This window comes from Pygocentrus nattereri, chromosome 4, assembly GCF_015220715.1.
Source record: "Pygocentrus nattereri isolate fPygNat1 chromosome 4, fPygNat1.pri, whole genome shotgun sequence".
Lineage (NCBI taxonomy): Eukaryota > Metazoa > Chordata > Actinopteri > Characiformes > Serrasalmidae > Pygocentrus > Pygocentrus nattereri.
This window is the reverse complement of record NC_051214.1, coordinates 40509478-40530251: the sequence shown is the minus strand read 5'-3', so window position 1 is coordinate 40530251 and position 20774 is coordinate 40509478. Positions and strand designations below refer to the sequence as shown.

Here is a 20774-nt window from a genome sequence, read left to right as displayed (position 1 = left end):
ATTGCCAATTTATGGCACGAATAATAAACAAAGGATTGGAGTTGGATTGACTTATTTTAGATAACACCTGATCTATTAAAAATGCCTCATCATCACTAAACAGAATACCACCAATAGTAAAAAATAACACATTTTCAGACATTTTAGGACCTTACTTTTTCACATGTACATGACTTTTTAATACTTTTAAGCATCAGTGGAAACCATGATATACTTTACTTTTATACAGGCAACACACACATATGTTATCTCACCTACTGCACTTCTTGCAGGGGAATATACCCTCCGGTTCTCCCTGACTTTTGGAAGCGGCTGGTGGCTGAGACCTTTTCCCGGTGCTTTCTGGACGGGGTTTTGGAGCAGAAGGAAGCGTCTGAATTTCCTTCTTCAGAGCAGTGAACTGATCCACAGAGCTGATTTTCGGGATGCTAAGCACCAACACTTTATCCACCTGGACAAGAGCAGCAATACTTCAAATACTTTCAGACGACCATAAGATATCTTACATCAATGGCTCCTAGTCCTTCTTGTAGAGCACCCCTGCCATGCATACTTTGGTGTTTCTGTGCATTAACACAATTGATCCAACAAATCAGCTAATAATAAGCCTTTGAATTTAAGTGGGTGTGTTAGAGCAGTAAAAACAATAAAATGCACAGGACAGTGATCTTCCAGGACCATCAATCAAAATCACCTCAGATGGAGTTGATATGCCATACTGACAAATCATATTCTGCCAGTTTATTGCTTGGTACTTTGTATTGTATCTGTTATTCTTACAGTAACGTTGTAAGGCAGACATAAAAATTTGATGAAAGTTAGGCTTCTTTAATCTTACAAAGGGAAACTAAAAGGGGCAGAAACACAGTATTTCACTGTATATTAGTATAACTTAACAAAAAATACCAAATCATATACTTACATCCTCTTTGAACTGAAATGTCTGAGGCAGGGTTTTGAGGTTATCACCCCCAACGTTTTCAGTTTCTTCTGTTCGCACCTTCTGCTTCTTCCTCTCTGGTTCATCAAAGTGTTCTTGTTTCAGAGTTATCTTAATGAATGAGCAAAAATCAGAAATCTGTTTCATACTCAGCTAACAAGCTAAAACCAAATAACCATCAAGGGCACTAGTGACTGCAGCCCTATTAAAGCTGGATTCATTTTACCAGGGGAGGAACTGTAATTTAAGTGAATACTGACATGATCCCTGATTTTAATTCAGTTAGAAACTGGAGTCTGTACTTTGCAGTCTGGCAGTAATTACTGTGGAGTGAATGGACTTCTCTAGTTGGCTGAGCTCCAATGGTAATAGTAAGCCTATTCCAATTTTCCTTGTGCCTCAGGAATAACAAAGCTTGCTAACAGCCATACAGTGCATTGGTATTGTTATTAAGCATGTCCTGTGGCCTAACATTAACATTTACAGGCTGTGACTTTTCCGGGCAGCTTTCATTTATAGTTGATAGTTTGCTCTACACATTTCACTCTGGACAGTTTCTCAAATCTTGGATGATATCAAGCTCTTTCTTCTTTGGTTCTTCAGAGAAATATATTTCTAACTAAGATGAATAAGTGACTAAGAGACTCCTCATAACGTAGGTTCTAGGAGGAACCCTTATATCAGTGTAGAATGTTTATATTACATGAAGTTTATTCACACATCTCTCTCTTTGGTTCTTTAGGGAACCTTAAGTGCTTTTTAACTTGTGGCACCTTAAATTTTTAAAGGTATTTTCAACCAATTTTTCTAAAATTCTGCATTGTTAAATTAAGATATAAATAAATCTTTCAGAGTGGTTTGGTGTGAAAATGAAATGCTCAGTTCTAGAGAAAACTAATGAGTCAAAATTGTTCACAGTGGTGGTGATAGGAACCAGACATCTGAAGAGTTTAATGCGTCTAAAAGCTCTGTCTTGCTTTGTGACTGATTGTTTATATAATTGTTTTGACACAAGATTTTGGTCTAAAATGTACTTATTAAAATAATTCATATTGGAGATGTACATGCAGAAAGTTCTACTGTTGTAAAACATTCCCTAAAAAAATTAGGGATTTGCCTCTATTTTACCATCATCAATATTACATAACTGGGCTCCTGAGTGGCGCAACCATCTAAGCATTGGCCCTATCATCAGGAGATTGTGAGTTCGATCCCTGGTGATGCTACTGCTATCCATGGCCAGGTGTCCAAGAGAACACAGCTGGCCTTGCTCTCTCTGGGTGGATAGAATGGCCCCCCTTTCTCTCCCCATCACTCAACGCAATGCTAGTCAGCACAGGCGTCTGTTAGCTGACGTAACAGATATGGCGGTTGGCACTTTCCTCCGAGTGCATTCAGCTCTCCAATCACATTGCATGAATGGCAATATGAAAAGATGCAATGTCTGGCTTCACAGGTCTTGGAGGAAGCCTGTGTAGCCTCCACCCTCCTAGCACTGGTAGTATCGTGTGATTGGGGGAGTCCTAACTAGTGGGTGCGATTGAAAACCACTAAATTGGGGAGAAAATTGGGTAAAAAAAAAAATTACATATTTAGGCTCAGTATACATATTTAGGTTCACTGCAAATTTTTACCATGTAATAAAATTGGTGTTGTAGACATCATGACACCTTGCTCCTACAACAACCACTGTAAAGAAATGTAAGGTACCAAATTGCTCTGCAATGCAGCATTTCTTATTAAACCACTCTGAATGACTTGGTTTACATCTCAATGATTAAATTATGCAGAAAATCTGAAAAATCAGTAGATTTTCACTTTAAAAAGGTAGCCAATCCAAGCGCCCACATCTTTAATACGATCCCGGACAGTTTTAATTCATAGTTGTTAGTTCACTCTACACATTTCAAACCCTGGATGAGATCAAACAACTTTCCTCAGCATTTGATTAAACAGTATGACAACCGAACTTATGTCCTGCCTGTAAAAGAGCAAATTGAATCAAAGCTCATCAAGTTATTTATGAGCCCCACAAAAAAAGTTAAAACAGCTTGTTTTATTGTACGGCCAAATTAGATGCTTGTGCACTTGGGCATTTTTGCACCAACCAAAGTCCCATATCTTGTATGTAGACTTAAGAGAACAATTAAAAATAGTGAATGAATGCATTCCGAGCAATCTTTAGTATTCTTTATGAGATTCCTACCTCAGAAGTGCTCTGTTCTAAATCTGGGGGGCCATATATGAGCGTCCCATTGCGACAGGCCTTCACCTGTTTCTTATAGGTGTAGTAGAACTCCACACACTGTGCCACTGTTTTACTCCGCACCTGCATAAATACAAGCACACAAATTCACAAAATAACATACTTTTGGACATGAAATCTGCTTTAGAAGAGGAACTGAAAAGAAGCAGGAAAACATGGAACACAGCCTTGTATTTCAAAACCATTTCAATGAAAAGAAGGCACAGTGTGTTCAGAATAAACAGGAAAACTAATTCTTCACACCAGTTTCTGCACCAGGACGAAGTCCTTCCTGTAGGCAGTGATTCCCTTGTTGAAGTAATGCTTTTCATCCAAAGTCCAATAGTCTGATCCTAATGGAATTATAAACACACGTCAATTCTTTTTCTTTGACAAAATAATGAAAATGTCAAGTGAGCAAACATTTCTGTAGAACAATTATATAAACTGCTCATTCTTTACACATAAATGTACCTTTACACCTAAATGTATAATCTGATAACAGACTGCCATATTGTGCGTAATATCATCTGATCATTCATAAGAGATAAACAAATTTTATCGTTTATCATAAAAGTCTTTGGTGGTTCTCCTCATTCTGCAGTGTGACAGAAGTGGGACAGTGTTATTAAACAGTGTATTTTTTTCTCCTTAAGTACAAGAATAAATAAAATGTGATTATTTGTTGCGGGCTTGTTGTGTGCATGTTTGTGGGCAATGATCAAGTTTTTTTTTTTGTGTACATGACCAGGATTCACATGAATGGATTCAAACATAGACATTCATATGTGAAAAATGCTTGAGCTGCTTTTCTCTTTCATGGAAGGAAGCGAAAGACATGCGTGGGTTTTAAATACACCAGTTGCTAGCTGTCATTACAGACCTTCAGAGTTGGATGTGAACTGACAGCAGTGATTACTTTCTATTTCATTTTGTTCAACTTCAATTTGACTAACACAGGCCCTGCCCCAGAATATCTCCTACTGACTGACGCACGGTCATGTCAGAATTGGTTCTTTTTAAATGAACTTCATGAGTTGCTTTGTGTTGGGGTCTGTTATTCGTCATCACATAATTCCCATCAAATCAATGGTAAGAGCTGCACTTTTGACAGATATGGAAATGTCCTCATGAATGCCACCTCATTATCCTTTACCACGTAGCCTGAGTATGAGCCTCTGAGGAATACATGTTACTCATTGCCTAACTGTCTGACACTGCTTCCTCTTACAAATGTTCTATCACAATAACAAATATTATATCAGGTAATACTTTTCTGATCATTTGGCCAAGCAGCGTAAGTGATATGGAGGTCTTGCTGTCTCTCCACACACTCAAACACACTAAACATGTCTTTACACTTTTAGATAGCTTCCATTCTTTTTTGGGAGACTTGCTTTCTGCTTTTCAAAGAAATCTGCAGGGGATATTTTTCCACACTTCCAAAGTTCAGTCTTAGGAGATGTACTTTCTGCTTCTCATGAGTCAAAGAAAACCAAACACACTCAATGATATTGAGGTCTGGACTCTGTAGTGGTTAGTTCATTGCTCAGAGAACAGCAGCTTCTTGGTCTGATTTACAAATTTCCTGGTTTTTTTTGTCCATTTCCTTTCCCCTGTAAGAATGTAATGTAATCAGTAAATATCTCCCAAAAATTGTACAGCTTTTATTTAATGGCCATTACTTAATGGAAATTAAATAAACAAAGGGTAGCATTTCCCCATATCTCTCCATGAATTTGCTTCTCCATCAGTGAGAAGGTAACAAGTTCCCTAGTTGAAGGCTTGGATTCAGAAATGAGATTTTTAGTTTCTAGGCTGATAGTCAGGCTACAACCCTTCATCTTCCAGAAAAAGTAAAACACGGTGTCCCACCTGCATAATGGTAGTTTGCGAGGTGGTGATTCCTGGAGAAAACAGGGTGCTTCATCAGCAACATTTCCAGGGTTTTCTAGAAGAATACACAGGCTATGTGTTTATTTTCCATTCAAGTGGTGACTGAATTAGCTGTGTTGTTTCTCTACATTCTCTGTTGCTAAAATAACACGTATATTCTCAGGCTATTGTTACAGTATGCTTGTGTAGGAGTGTAAAGTGAACTAAATAAAACACAATGCAGCCGGTCTTCTCATCTTACCACGATGTCACCTTTGTTTTCATGTAGGCAGTGGTGCATTAGCTCCACATTGGTCCCCCCTCCACACAGCACACTAGAACAGGCCACGTCCATGAGACTGTCAACTAGAGGACAAAAAGAGAGTCAACATGCGAATAAGGGAGGGTATGTAGACAGAAGGCAAGACATTTTAATCCAAAGTCACCTCTCTCCTTTTGGGAGGGTGTAGATTCAGCCTCTGGTAATGGCAGCCACACCAAAGTAGCTTTGTGCTGATCCTGCAGAGCCAAAGACGGGTCCTGAAGCTCCGGTATCTCTGCCTGATACTGAGAGCCGATATTTATGCGGCTAAGAGAGAGAATATAGGAAGAACTTGTACAGTGATACAGAGAAGTAAATCTCAAAATAGATATTTCTAGATGTACTGTTTTGTCTTAAGCAATGACTGTTGCTGAAATTAAATAAGATACTATAACAAAGTGAATTGGGGTCAGATGTCTTAACTACAGGTGGACTTGTGTGGCTACAGGATTTCATTCCAACCAAACAGAAACACCAATCAGTTGTTTAGAGGCTGAGATGTAATTGATTAAAAAGTATAGTAAGGTGTGCTTCTGCTTGATTATAATGCACTGATCAGCTTGCTTATAGTAATTACGATGCTTTTTGCATTATAATCATTTCACAAAACTGGTGACCCTCACTGCAGGTTATGTTCTTAAGTGCTTAGCAAAACAAAACCCCAAAAATCTGTTAACACAAATGCAGCAAATTAGCCAAACTTGCCTTAAAACCACACTGAGTTGTTAAGAAATTTCAAATAGACTTGCCAATGTGGTACAGCGCATGGCTAAAAACAATTATAGAAGCCATCTTGAATGTAGTCTGTACTTTTATCTATTTTTATGTTACTTGTTAGCTACAACAGCCTTATAGTTCTAGCATTTTGGGTTTTAAATTACTGCACTGCATATGTTTTATTAAACTTTTCAAGTTCCTGGTATCAAAAGTAAATAAAATAAATAACTAATATACAATAATTCATATAAAATAAATCACATCAGATAATATACTATAATTACCTGCTTACAGTAGTGTCTTGACTGGCTATCTGCCTCAAGATTAATCATCACATTTAAGCATTATTTTTCTTTTATCTTCCTTACTGATGTTCTACAGCTTTCTCAGTCACCTTGCAATCTCCTACAGCTTGGTGTATCATTGCAGACACATCAAAAATATTATTTTGTCTATTTGCCAACATACTATTTAAAACCTACGAAACTGTAGAGTACATCGCATAGCTAAAAAATATTAGTACCAGCCATCTTGTACATTTTTTGTTACTTAGCAATTATTTTTTTTCTGAACTATTGATTTAAGACCAAATTACATAAATCAAGATATTAAACAGTAACAGATTTAATATCCACCAACAAGGGGTTGTACTCACGGCTCTAGACTAACAGGTGTGGCCTCTCCAATCAGAGGAAGCACTGGAGGAGTGATATCTGAACTGCCTGAAAAATCAGCAACAAAAAACGCTGTTAGTCATTAAACACTCTACAAATGCATCACTAAGCACAGACACAGACATTTTCTACACTGCTTCTCCCTCAGGGTTGTGGGGGGTGCTGGAGCCTATCCCAGCGGTCATTGGGCAGAAGGCAGGATACACCCTGGATAGGTTGCCAGTCCATTGCAGGGCAGGCAGACAGAGAGACACACACACAAACAGACACACACACACACCTAGGGGCAATGGAGCATGTTGATGGAACTGGCCTAACTGCATGTCTTTGGACTATGTGAGGAAACCGGAGAACCTGGAGGAAACCCACGCAGACACTGGGAGAACATGCAAACTCTGCACAGGAAGGACCCTGGTCACCCAGCTGGGGAATCGAACCCAGGCCCTCCTTGCTGTGAGGCGACAGCGCTACCCACTGCGTCACCGTGCCGCCCATCACTAAACATGTATTTAACATTTCCAGTATAACCTATTTAAGTAGGTAGCAGTAATTCCAGAAAATATTTTAACATGATTCAAAGCTTAAATTATAAATACATTTCAGTAGTGGTTATTAAACCAGTCTTTAGCTCCCAAAACACCCGAGAACAGGTATCACTAAGAATGTGCACAGAGAGCCAATTTAATCAAAACAGTGGACTGTCCTGTGGGTTTTAGGGACTGGTCTAAGAATCATGGCTTTAAAATGTTATAAAATAAAGTACTGTCTAATAAATAAACAGTAAGTTGGCTTCTTACTGGAGTGTAGGAGGCTTCTAGGAGCAGTCCTAGGTGTTGGTGGTGGAGGCACCCCCTGGGTGCCCCCTGCTATAGAGGACAGAAATGTTGAGAAGTAGAGGCCAGTTCCCTCACGCGCAGGCGACAGGATGGGTGGAGGAGTGTAGGGGGGCAAGACCAATGGGAGGTCCAGTGAGCGGACAGGGGAACGCAGGTGGCTCTGGTAGGATGTAATGCTTGAGTAGACAGACGGAGCGATGAAGGTGCAGGGTTTGGGCGGGGGTATGACCAGGGGCTCTGGCCGGGGCCGACGCTTTATCTTGTCTGATTTCCCATCTTCTGTGACTTCATCCTTGATTAGGATATGGATGGGAATAGAAATATGCTGAACTGGATCATGTAGCTGCCATAAACAGCTTTTTTAAATATTAAATATTTTTTAAATACAGTATGAGGGAAAAAAATTATATAATAAATAAATAATACGTAATTACCACTTATAGCAATTCGCTGTTGTCAAAAGAAAACTTTGTATCTCCAAAATGATGACTTTACACAAGAAGGAAAAAACCTACTTTACTTTTAATGTAAGTAAATGGAACCACAGTTTTTTCCAAGTCATTTTGAGACTTTTTTTGGTCCATTTATCATGATAGATACACACACACACACTGTTAACAGCGACAATTTTCAAATTATGTCAAAAACTCAAAAACGGCAAAAATGGAGATGGATGGTGGTTTTCTTCCGACCGCAGCGAACTGCTTGTCCAGTTATTATCACCATTTTGCAAATGTTTATTATTCTAGATATTAATTTTATTTTTGGAGTGGTCGTTTATAGGTGATTAACAACTCTTAACAGATTATCAGTAACACATCAACAGTATATAAGTGCAGTAGCAGTAGTGTAGCATCTGAATACACTAAGGGTAACATATTGTAGATGTTCTCTTGATACATTACTTACACTGAGTAGATGTATTGTTAATGTGTTACTTCCATTACACAAAACCTAACCCTAACTCTGGGCCTAATCCTAACCCTACACAAAACCTAATCCTAACCCTCATGTTTTTGACATGTTACGGAAAGATCATGAAGTGTTTGTATCATCTAAAAGGATCAGTCAAAATAAAGTGTCACCTTTAAGTTCATTTCGGATGCTATACAGCTTTCTAAGTTATCATCAAATCATACAGCTCTATCACTCCAGACAAGTAAAAATACATTCTTACAAATTATTTGAATAAAAAATAATATCAAAATAATATATAAATATAAGCAACAAAATGGGTTTTATGCTCACACCTTTGTGGATTTTCTGACTGTACCTGGTTAAAACTTTCAGAAGCTGAGTTCCTTAATGAACGGCGGCGGGCTACAATAACGGAGGGCTTGCGGTCGTATTGGTACTGCTGCTGAACGCTCTCTGAAGAAGGCTTCTGCTCCCGATCCCAGCTGCCCGCCTGCTCTGTCTGGCCCTGACTCCTCTGAACGGGCACAGAGACAGGGATAACTAGCGGGAGCATTCCAGCCTGCCTTGACGAGCCATCATCACGCTGAGGAGACCGGATCACAGGAAGCCAGACAAACAGTGACAAGCAAGATGGAGAGATTGTGAGATAGAAAATTAGATAAAAAAAAAAAAGAAAATGTGATACATGGGAGTGAGGGTGAACAAGAGAGAAAAAAATATATCGCATATAACATTTTACCACCCCATTTCCAAAAAAGTTGGGACGCTGTGCAAAATGTAAATAAAAATCAAAAGCAATGTTGAGCAAATCATTTAAACCATATATTAAATTGAAAACAGTACTAAGACAACATATCAAATGTTGGAACAGAACATTTTTTATTGTTTTTTCAAAATATATGGCCATTTTGAATTTGATGGCAATTCGATCCAAAAATGTTGGGACAGGGCAACAGAAGGCTGGTAAAGTTGTGTTATGCTTAAAAAAAAAAAAACACATGGTGGCAACAAGTCAGTAACATGACTGGGTATAAAAAAGCATCCCATAGAGTCTGTGATAAGAGTCTTTCAGAAGTAAAGACGACGAGGGGTTCACCACTTTGTGAAAGACTGCACGATCAAATAGGGCAACAATTCAAGAATAACGTTTTTCAACATAAAATAGCAAAAAAATTGGGGATTTAATCATCTACAGTACATAATATAAAAGATGAGGGAAGCCAGAGGAATCTCTGTGAGGGACAAGGCCAAAAAACAGTATTTGCATGCCATGATTTTTGGACTCTCAGGCAGCACTGCTTTAAAAACAGACATGATTCTGTAGTGGAAATAGCTGCATGGGCTCAGGAACACTTCTGAAAACCACTGTCTATGAAAACAGTCTGGTGCTGCATCTACAAATGCAAGTTAAAACTCAAAAATGCAAAGAGGAAACATTGTATAAACAGGATCCAGAAATGCTGCCACCTTCGCTGGGCCCTAGGTCATTTAAAATGGACTGATGGGAAGTGGAAATGTCCTGTGGTCCAATGAATCAACATTTGAAATTCTTTGTAGAAATCATGGACACTGCATTCTCCAGGCTGAAGACCAGTCAGCTTGTTATCAGTGCACAGTTCAAAAGCCAGTATTCATGATGGTATAGGGGTACATTAGTGTACATGGTATGGGTGACGTGCACATCTGTGAAAGCAACATTAATGCTGAATACATGTTTTGGCGACAAATGCTGCCATCAGGACAACTTCTTTTTCAGGGAAGGCCTTGATTATTTTAGCAAGACAATGTCAAACCACATTATGCATGTATTACAGCAGCACGTCTCTGTAGTAAAAGAGACTGAGTGCTAAACTGGCCTGCCTGGAAATTGAAGAGACCTACTGCTGTAGTTTTAAAAGTGAAATGTTTTCGCATTCTTGCTTGACATAGTATTTCTGCTGCTCAACAGTTCGGGGTCTCCTTTGTCATATTTTTAATTTCACAATGTGCCAAATGTTATCAGTGGGTCACAGGTCTGGTGTAGGCAGGCCAGTTTAGTACCTGGACTCTTTCACTACAGAGTTGTGCTGTTGTAATGCATGCATAATGTGGTTTGGCACTGTCTCGCTGAAATAAGAACGTTATCTGGATGCCAGTGCCAGCAAAATCTATATATATTGTTCAGCATTAACGCTGCCTTCAGAGATGTACAAGTCACCCATGCCCAAATGCACAAATGCTCCCCCATACCATCACGGATACTGGCTTTTGAACTGTGTACTGATAAAAGCCAGACTCTCTTTGGCCTGGAGGATGCAGTGTCCATGATTTTCAAAACGAATTTTAAATTTTTATTTGTGTCAGACCACAGGACTCTCTTTCACTTTGCCTCAGGCCATCTTAAATGAGCTTGTGCCCAGAGATGGTGGCAGCATTTTTGAATCCTGTTTATATCTCTGTATTCCTCTACCCAGCATACAGACAACTCCTCAAGTATGCATTTCCAGCGAGTAAAACTATCAAAGTGTGGAATGAAGAAACTGACCTAGTACTTCAGGACTGCTTTGACAGTACAAACTGGAATGTGTTCAGAACTGCTGTTGTGAGAGAGGACTGTACTGTTGATCTAGAGGACTATGCTTCTGGGGTAACGGGCTACATCAGCAGCTGCATTTAAAGCACTGTTCCTACAAAGCGCTGTAGAAAATACCCCAACCAGAAACCTTGGACAAACAGTGATGTTCGGTCCATACTATTTGCTTGCCATGCTGCATTTATTTCAGGCAATGCTGAAGACTACAAAAGGTCCAGATATGATCTGCATAGACCTATCAGAGAGGCAAAGTACAAGCTGAAGCTGGAGAGCTACTACACCACCGCTGACTCCCGGGGCACGTGGCTAGGACTGCAGCACACCACCAACTAACAGATGAGCAGGGTGGTGACAACCAGCCACACTACACTACCTGATGAGCTGAATGAGTTCTATGCTCGCTTCGAGGCCCTCAACCCTGGCCGACTGAGAGGCACTATGGCCAAGGAGAGCACACAGAACAAATCGCTCATCAGTGGATGTGTGCAGGACCTTGAAGAGAATAAACCCACGGACAGCCGCTGGTCCAGACAACGTGTCTGGGCGTGCTTTCAGGATTTGCTCATCAGAACTGGCTAAAGTGTTTGTGGGGATATTCAATCTGTCCCGCACGCAAGCTTTTGTGCCATCCTGCTTCAAGACCACCACCATTGTATCCCTCCGAAAGAAAAACATTGTGACCTGCCTAAATGACTATCACCCTGTTGCACCCCAATCGTGATGAAGTGCTTTGAGAGAATAGTCATGACTCATATCCAGGAGACCATTCCGAACACTATAGATCCTCTCCAGTTTGCATACCGTCGGAACCGGTCCACAGACGACACAGTCAACACACAGCCCTCACACACCTGGAGGGCAAGGACACGTATGTCAGAATGCACTCTATTGACTAAAGCTCAGCATTTAAATGGTCATCCCATACAAACTCTCAGAAAAACTCCTCACCCTCGGACTGACACCTGCCCTCTGCAACTGGGTGCTGAACTTTCTAATAGACAGACCCCAGTCAATCAGAGTCGTCAGCCGCACATCCAGCACAAGAACAGTGAGCACAGGCTGTGTGCTGAGCCCCCTTCTGTACACGCTCTTCACGTATGGCTGTGTGGCCTCCCAGAACAACACCAGCATCATCAAGTTTGCTGATGATACTACAGTCATTGGACTGATCACTGGTGGGGATGAGACAGCATACAGGAAGTAGGTGGCTGAGCTGGTGACCTGATGTCATAATAACAATCTTTCCTTGAATGCAGACAAGACCAAGGAAATGACTATTGATCCATGGAGGAAGCGAGAGCTGCACACACCCCTATACATAGGTGAGACAGGTGGAGAGGGTGAAAACCTTCAAATTCTATGGCATTCTCATCAATGAGGATCTCAGGAAATGTGGCATGCCAGCCAAAATTCTCTCACACCTTCTACAGGAGTGCAATTGAGAGGGTTCTTACCAGCTCCATCACGGTCTGGTATGTAAACTGCACTGCTCAGGACAGAAAGGCTCTCCAGCGTGTGATCAAAACTGGATAGTCCATCTCAGGAGCAGCCTTCCCCTCACTACAGGTCACTTATCACACCAGGGTCATCAGGAGGGCCCACACAGCACAGACTCTTCACACTCCGAAATTCAGGGAGACGCTACAGAAGTACGAGGTCCAGGAATAAAAGACTAACGAACAAATTCTATTCACAGTCCATCAGGCTTGCAGACACCTCACTCACTACCTCTTCCCCCCTTCCACTCTGAACTGGTTTAACTTTTGGCCAACCTTGCACTCAATAACTGCACCTTACAAACACTGTACTGCTGCTGTCAGAACACTACCGTTTACATCTGTTACTGCACAGAACACTACTGTTTACATCTGTGACTGCACAGAACACTGCCGTATACATCTGTTACTGTACAGAACACTACCACATACATCTGTTACTGCACAGAACACTACCACATACATCTGTTACTGTACAGAACACTACCACATACATCTGTTACTGCACAGAACACTACCACATACATCTGTTACTGTACAGAACACTACCACATACATCTGTTACTGCACAGAACACTACCACATACATCTGTTACTGCACAGAACACTACCACATACATCTGTTACTGTACAGAACACTACCACATACATCTGTTACTGCACAGAACACTACCACATACATCTGTTACTGTACAGAACACTACCACATACATCTGTTACTGCACAGAACACTAGTGTTTACATCTGTTACTGCACAGATCACTACCACATACATCTGTTAGTGTACAGAACACTATTGTTTACATCTGTTACTGCACAGAACACTGCCGTATACATCTGTTACTGTACAGAACACTACTGTTTACATCCGTTACTGCACAGAACACTACCACATACATCTGTTACTGCACAGAACACTGCCGTTTACATCCGTTACTGCACAGAACACTGCCGTATACATCTGTTACTTTCACAGAACATTACTGTTTACATCTGTTACTGCACAGAACACTGCCGTATACATCTGTTACTTTCACAGAACACTGCCGTATACATCTGTTACTGTACAGAACACTACTGTTTACATCCGTTACTGCACAGAACACTAGCACATACATCCGTTACTGCACAGAACACTGCCGTTTACATCCGTTACTGCACAGAACACTGCCGTATACATCCGTTACTGCACAGAACACTGCCGTTTACATCCGTTACTGCACAGAACACTGCCGTTTACATCCGTTACTGCACAGAACACTACCGTTTACATCCGTTACTGCACAGAACACTACCGTTTACATCCGTTACTGCACAGAACACTACCGTTTACATCTGTTATTTTCACAGAACACTACTGGTTACATCTGTTACTTTCACAGAACACTACTGGTTACATCTGTGACTGCACAGAACACTAATGTTTACATCTGTTACTGCACAGAACACTACCGTTTACATCCGTTACTGCACAGAACACTACTGTATACATCTGTTACTTTCACAGAACATTACTGTTTACATCTGTTACTGCATAGAACACTAATGTTTATATCTGTTCCTGCACAGAACACTACCGTTTACATCTGATACTTGCAACATGCACTTTATGAACCGCTGGTCTACATACTTTCACATATGCACATGTAATTTGTATTTTCTTTCAACTTTGCACATAAACTGTACTTTGTACTATCATTGTACTACTATTTAGTGCTAATCTTATATTTTCTTATTTTGTATTTTTCTTTTTTTATTCTAAGATTACATATAGATTATATTTGGTGAATGGAGGAACAGCAAAGTAAGAATTTCATTGTACAGTATAACTGCCTGTTTCTACTGTGCATTTGACAATAAAATGCAAAGAGGAAACCGTATATTCAAGATTCAAGAGTTTTAGAGTTTTAACTTGTACTTGTGGACACAGTGAAGAACTGTGCTCACAGCAATTTGAAGTGTTCCTGAGCCCATGCAGTGATCTCCACTATGGAATAATGTCTGTTTTTAATGCAGTGCTGCCTGAGAGCCTGAAGATCACAACCAGCCAATACTGGTTCTCAGCCTTGTCCCTCACATATAGAGATTCCTCTGGGTTCCCTCATCTTTTAATGATATTATGTACAGTAGATGATTAAATCCCCAAATTCTTTGCTATTTTACATTAAGAATTGTCATTCTTGAATTGTTGCACTATTTGCCTTTACAGTCTTTCACAGAGCGGTGAACCCCTCATTATCTTTACTTCTAAAAGATACTCTTTTTATAGCCAATCATGTTACTGACCTGATGCCATTTACCACTAGGGGATTTTTTAGCATTACACAAATGTACCAGCCTTTTGTTGCCCTGTCCAAACTTTTTACACATGTCGCTAGGACCAAATTCAAAACAGGCATATATTTTTACAAAAGTTTCTCTGTCTTAGTACTATTTTCAATTAAATATAAGGTATGAATAAATAGCACGCAATTGCATTCTGTTTGTTTTTTGTTTTGTTTTGTTTTTTTACATTTTGTACAGTGCAGAAACAGGGTAGTACTTTATTGTCCATTTCATATACACAAAATGGAAATTTCTCTATTGAAAACTTCACTTAACACACAAAACACTTTTAAGATGAAGATCCAATTTAACGTAAAGATGAAATGCAATTTAACCACGATAACATGCTCAGCACAAATACAGAGGGGTGCAAAGAACACAATACACTACAGATCCACAGAGAGATACATGTACAAGAGTACTGATTCCCCAAGGAATTCATTTAAATAAACATTTATTTAGAATCATCACAGCTTATAGAATAAAAGACATTTAATAACTATTAGGTCGAACTATCTAGACTTCGACCTAAAATGCTGAGGGATAAGTTGCTAAAAATGTGTGTTCTGTCTATATGTTGAAAACATATAGCGTTAAATTGGGGTTGTTTGTCTCCTATAATCTTAGCAGCCTGGCTCCTGAGAAGAGCAAGGTCCTGCCTTGCTGTCTTTTATTTTAGTGCACACTACTTAAATCATACATTAAATCATTCATCTTTATGTGCTTTCAACTGTAAAGGCTTAAACCTTTTAAATGGCCAGGACTCATTAGTAGGTCCAAACGTCTGGTCCTGACTCCTATAAGAATAACTCACTATGCATAGTTTACATATAGTTACTCAATAAGTCTTAGGATATGATAAGCCTGCAATTTTAAGGGGTTAACAAACACAGTCAATAAGTATCTGTGGTTGGATCTGGATTTGGGATAATTCTCTGTAAATTTCAATCTGATTGAACCTAATTGGTTTCTTGCACTCAACACATGAAGGAAAACGACAGTAAATCCTGCCTCATTCTGTCTGTAGGATTATTTGATTGGAAGAAGAAAATGAATGACTTGTTTTTAAATCATGCTTCCCCTTCCCAGATTCTACTGCAGTGTTTCCACATTCCTAGGCACTATAGTTGTTCCTTTACACAACACTGCAATACTTTTGCCCTTTTACAGCTAAAATACAATCTTTTGAGTTTATTTTGGCACAAACTGTACAAGCTGGCACTGGGTATTCTGGCTACGAAACATAAGGGTGTGTGAAAAGAATTTCTACATGGTGTTTGTTAACAAACACACAGAGAGCGAGTGCGCTGTCAGCCCCTCCCTAGCACTCCTGAATGTGTTTGGAGCATTTGTGGAATGTGTAGGTGTGCAGACATGCAACTGCTCTCTGTCAGCCTACAGAGCTAAATCTACTGTACATACTCATTGAATAAATCAAATCAGTGGTTCCAAAAAATGCAGTTCACATCAGGATTATGAGTGTGAATAAACTCAAAGCATTACTCACAAGGCATTAAAAAATGTATGTGCAGTTAAAAACACTTAAGAGTTTCAAGCCTTATATTTGCAACTTATGTAGCTTTTTTCATATATTTAATAGATTAACTGAGGGCATCTATGTCTAAAGTGTACTGAAGTTAGGTGGGGAGTGTCGTCATTCAAATCTAAATCAAAACTAGCTTTCTAAACTTTCTGGAAGGTGGTTTGACTTGTGCTTTTTCATGCATGGGTTGATCTGAACCACCCAAGCCTGGTGGTTATCCACTCAGCTGCTATCATCACAACATCACTTATGTCATTCACACCATCGCAATGTTTACCTAACATACAGCACCATTCAAAAGTTCAGTCACATAAAACCATTTTTTTGCAGTCATGTGAAAATGTTTGTGTGCCCCTGGATAAATAATGTTTTGCTGATTTTTATGTTAACACACCCCCTATAAAAAGCACATTTCTGCAAATTTTAATGCACATTTAATGTTTATTTGCTGAATTTAACATATTGGGGAAAAAATGAAAACATAAAATGTGTCCTGTGCAAACGTTATGGCATTTTAGATGTTATTTTTCCCCAATATAACAAAATAATAACAAACTAATATAATTAGAAACTGTGCATTAAAATTGGCCAAAAAAAATCTTATTTAAGTTTCTTCCCTGGAGAGAACATGTTAACTTATTTTTACTTAGTAAACTTATAAAAACTTTTTTTGTGTAATTTTCTGACAAGAAACTACTGTACATCGTTGATTACAATTTATTTTTGCTTCTTTTTAAACATCTGGTTTCCAAAATTATTTAATAGTGAATAAACCATTACCTTACATTTCGGCATCTAGTTCATAACATTTTAGTCTATACAGTGCAAATTATTATGTAACAGCTATAGTCAAGATTCCAAACTTTTGACTGGTACATTCTTAAAAAATTGTTCTTTAAGGGTTCTTTAGTTAAGGCAGTGGTTATATATTGAACCGTGAGCACCTGAAGAACCATTTGAATGCATTAGTGGTCAAATGGCTTTTCTCTGTGATTGAAAACTTTCTATATACAATTCTTCAAATAACCTTTTAGAAATGGTTCTATTTAGTAACAAAAAAGAGTTTCACTTCTGTTAGTTTTTTTGGTGCTATATGCAACCATTTTGCCAAAAATGTACTGTACATGAAACTATGCCTAGACCACTGGAGAACAAGCAAGATGACCAAACAGTCAGACTAACAAATTTTATTCAAGCACTCTCACCTTTGCTGGCAAAAATTCCATCTCTGATGCCTTCTGCGCAAGAGTCTCCAGGTTGATCTCTTTGGAAGCTCTCCTCCTTCTCTGTGTGCTTTGGATGACTCCTCCAGAGGGCCCTTGGCCTCCCATACCTCCATTACGGGCAGGCTCTTTGGGTGGCTGGCTGCTCACAGGAGAAAGTCCGTCCTTGGAGAGCCGTCTAGAGCGCCGAGGGAGGACCTCAGGTTTGGTTTGGGGTTCTTGTGGTTCTTGAGGTGCTTTGGCAGGTCCAGAATCTTGGCCAACTGGAGACTGGGGACTTGGATCCTGTGTTTGAGCCTGTACAGAAGGGGGCTGCCTCTGCTGAGCTGAACCTCTAGAATCTACTTTTAATTGACTATCGTCCAGTTGTTGAGGTCTTGCTGGCCGCTGGTCTTGCGAGTGCGCTTGCACAGCAATCATTTCTGGTTGTTGAACGCTTTGCATCTGCTGTTGCAATTGCTGCTGCTGTATCTGTTGCAATTTCTGTTGATGATGGTACTGCTGCTGCATTTGGTGCAGTCGCTGTTGTTGCTGCTGCTGCTGCAGCTGGTGCATTTGCTGCAGTTGCTGCATTTGATGCTGATGCTGCAGCTGATGCTGTTGTAAATGCAGGAGTTGCTGCTGTGATTTTGGCTGTTCACTGTAGCCAAGATTCTGTGGGACACTGTTGCCACGGAAAGCCTGAAAGAAGCCAGAGGCCTGGGGCTGTTTAGTGGGTCCAAACGCCACCTGAAAAGGCTGTAAACTAGAATCAGGCATGGTGTGCCGCATGGCATGAGGTTGGTACTGTGGGTCTCCTGGTTTGTGGCCCTGCTGGAGGGCCTGGAACTGAGCGTGATGCACAGCTGCCATCGTGTGATGATCCCATTCCATTCCTGGTGCCAGACTTTGCGAAGGCTCAGAGAAGGGCACAGAGGGACCCACAGCCATTTTTTCCTGCTGCAAAGCATCCATATCGTGATTTGTCTTGTGCAAACCTTGATGAGACCGTGCATCGTCGATTCCACTCATAGAAGGACCAAAGCTCTGGCTCAGTTTGGATGGATTTTGAAACCAAGTGGACGTCTGCATCGGGTCCTGATGCACCCACTTGACTGGACCTGACTGCTGAAAGTGACCCCACACCTGATATGCTTTCTCAGGTTTGAAGACAGCTGAGCCTTGGAGATCATGGCTGGGGTCCACCCTACCACCAGCACTGCTGGGAGTCTGCTCCCCCAGGTTATAGAACACCTCCCCTGAATGCTGTGCCGGTTCTTCAATGGCTTCAACGCTCTGCTTGGTGATATTACTAATGTTCCCTCTCTGGTGAGGAGAGAGGCTCATGTTAAAACTGTAAAACTACAAAGGCCTTGCAGAAGTACAGACCATCCAAGAGGAACCTGCTCAGTAAGCCTGACTGTCTCTTTCAGAAAAATGTATCTTGGTGGGCAGATGTCATGCAGAAGAGGAAAGAGGACTTTCGCACTTCCCCCTTTGCTCCCCTTCTCCGAACTAGATATGCTGTAAACAGCTAAGCAGACTGTCATCCCTCAGGCAAGATTCTGAAAAGCAGTGACCTACAAGTAGAAACAACACAACGGTTTACAGACTTGCGGAGTATGTAACTGCTTTATAAAGGATTACTTCCTTAACCTGTTGTGCAATCAATTGCAAGCTGAGGTAAAACTGTTCAACAAAGGCAGGACAACGTGGACCAGAGGAGTTGTGAGACAATACAGCCTCTATCACTCTCTTTTGAGAAGCAATCCTTCAGGAGCAAAATCATTTCACAGGGTGGTGAATTTGCACGACAAATATAAAGCTAAGGCTGGGCACTATGATGGTATTTATCATTTATCATTAAAAACACTTTCCGACCGCATGTTTGACTACAAAATGAGTCTTTTTAACTGGATTTAGTACAGCACAGTATGTGAAGTGGTAAATACAAATAATTGGATTAAATTTTTTTTAATGCCGCATTATTTTGAATGTTACAACTCATCAGATATCAATAAAAATAAATATTGTGACATATGGCATATCGTCCAGCTCTATATAAACCCTTCCTCAAGCCAAAACGGTGGCAGATTTAGCATTAGCAGACTCCATTGCTACACTGGTAAAAATAAAAAAAAGGTTTATTCCCAATTAAATCCAATCCAATTACTCTTGAGGCTTGAGGGATTATCTTGATGGGTGATTCCTATGAGGAAACTCGATTTGCAGTCAAACCCAGCAGAGCAGACAGCAAACTAGGGGCGTGAACGGTGAACAGCAAGACAACAAGAATTACAGGAAGTGAGGAGGGAAGGGGGAGACAGAATATGGGAGCAAGAAGTTTTTTCACCATTAATGACCCCTCCCTTGCCAGGCAAACTACACCTCACCGTGGCAACCAAATTACTGGCATTAGGTTAACGTTACTACAAACTGTTGGCATAAAGTAATGCACAAAGTCATGAAACTGGCTTCTAGAAATAACAGAGAGCCTCATTTGCTCAGGCCTAACAGTTAAATGTGTACTCGCCCTTGCAAGGAATGCACACAACAGCACGTACAAGCGTGTAATAAGCACGCATATGGCAGTGCAAATGAATGCACATTACAGAAACCAGATTCCCTCGCCGTCTACGCGATTTCTCGGTCCAGCGGAATTACTTTCACTTACTCTTCTTCTTGCAGTTTCGTCGTTGGCCTCTTCCTTGTGCTCTGAGGTTCGGGTGACAGGGGTGAGTTCAGCAGAAACGGTTCCAGCCCCGGGCAAAGTCGACTCCAAGCATGCACCCTGCTCACTCCAGTCCACATTCAAGGCACCATCCACCCTCTGTAGGAAGTCCGGAGCTTCACCACGTCGACATGCTACAGTATGATCCAGAGCGAGCTGAAAACAAACTTACACGGGCGAATACATTCCGCTGCATCGAGGCGAATTTTACGGTGAACTCCTGCACACTTGGCCTTTCCACTCGGACGGCTTTAAAAACGGCGTCTGAAAACTAAAGCAAAACTCAGTGTAAAGTTCAGGCTAAACATTTGCATGTCTTCCGTGACACTTTCGCAGCTTTCAGAGCTCTTACGCAGAACCGTCGACCTTCTTCTCCCA

At 40.5% G+C, this 20774-nt stretch overlaps 1 protein-coding gene across 1 annotated transcript in view; it reads right to left on the bottom strand.

The window, feature by feature from the left end:
* The window catches only part of mideasa (mitotic deacetylase associated SANT domain protein a), a 23788-nt gene extending 3014 nt beyond the window's left edge, over positions 1–20774 (bottom strand). Inside the window, exons 1-12 of the mRNA XM_017692546.2 lie at positions 20340–20774; positions 17669–19245; positions 8883–9110; positions 7571–7901; positions 6755–6821; positions 5507–5649; positions 5323–5426; positions 5061–5136; positions 3450–3538; positions 3147–3269; positions 923–1051; positions 255–451 (exon numbers count right to left, since the gene is read on the bottom strand). Of these exons, the coding sequence (XP_017548035.1) occupies positions 255–451; positions 923–1051; positions 3147–3269; positions 3450–3538; positions 5061–5136; positions 5323–5426; positions 5507–5649; positions 6755–6821; positions 7571–7901; positions 8883–9110; positions 17669–19012 (2831 nt within the window). The 5' untranslated portion in view covers positions 19013–19245; positions 20340–20774. The remainder of the gene's footprint in view (positions 1–254; positions 452–922; positions 1052–3146; positions 3270–3449; positions 3539–5060; positions 5137–5322; positions 5427–5506; positions 5650–6754; positions 6822–7570; positions 7902–8882; positions 9111–17668; positions 19246–20339) is intronic.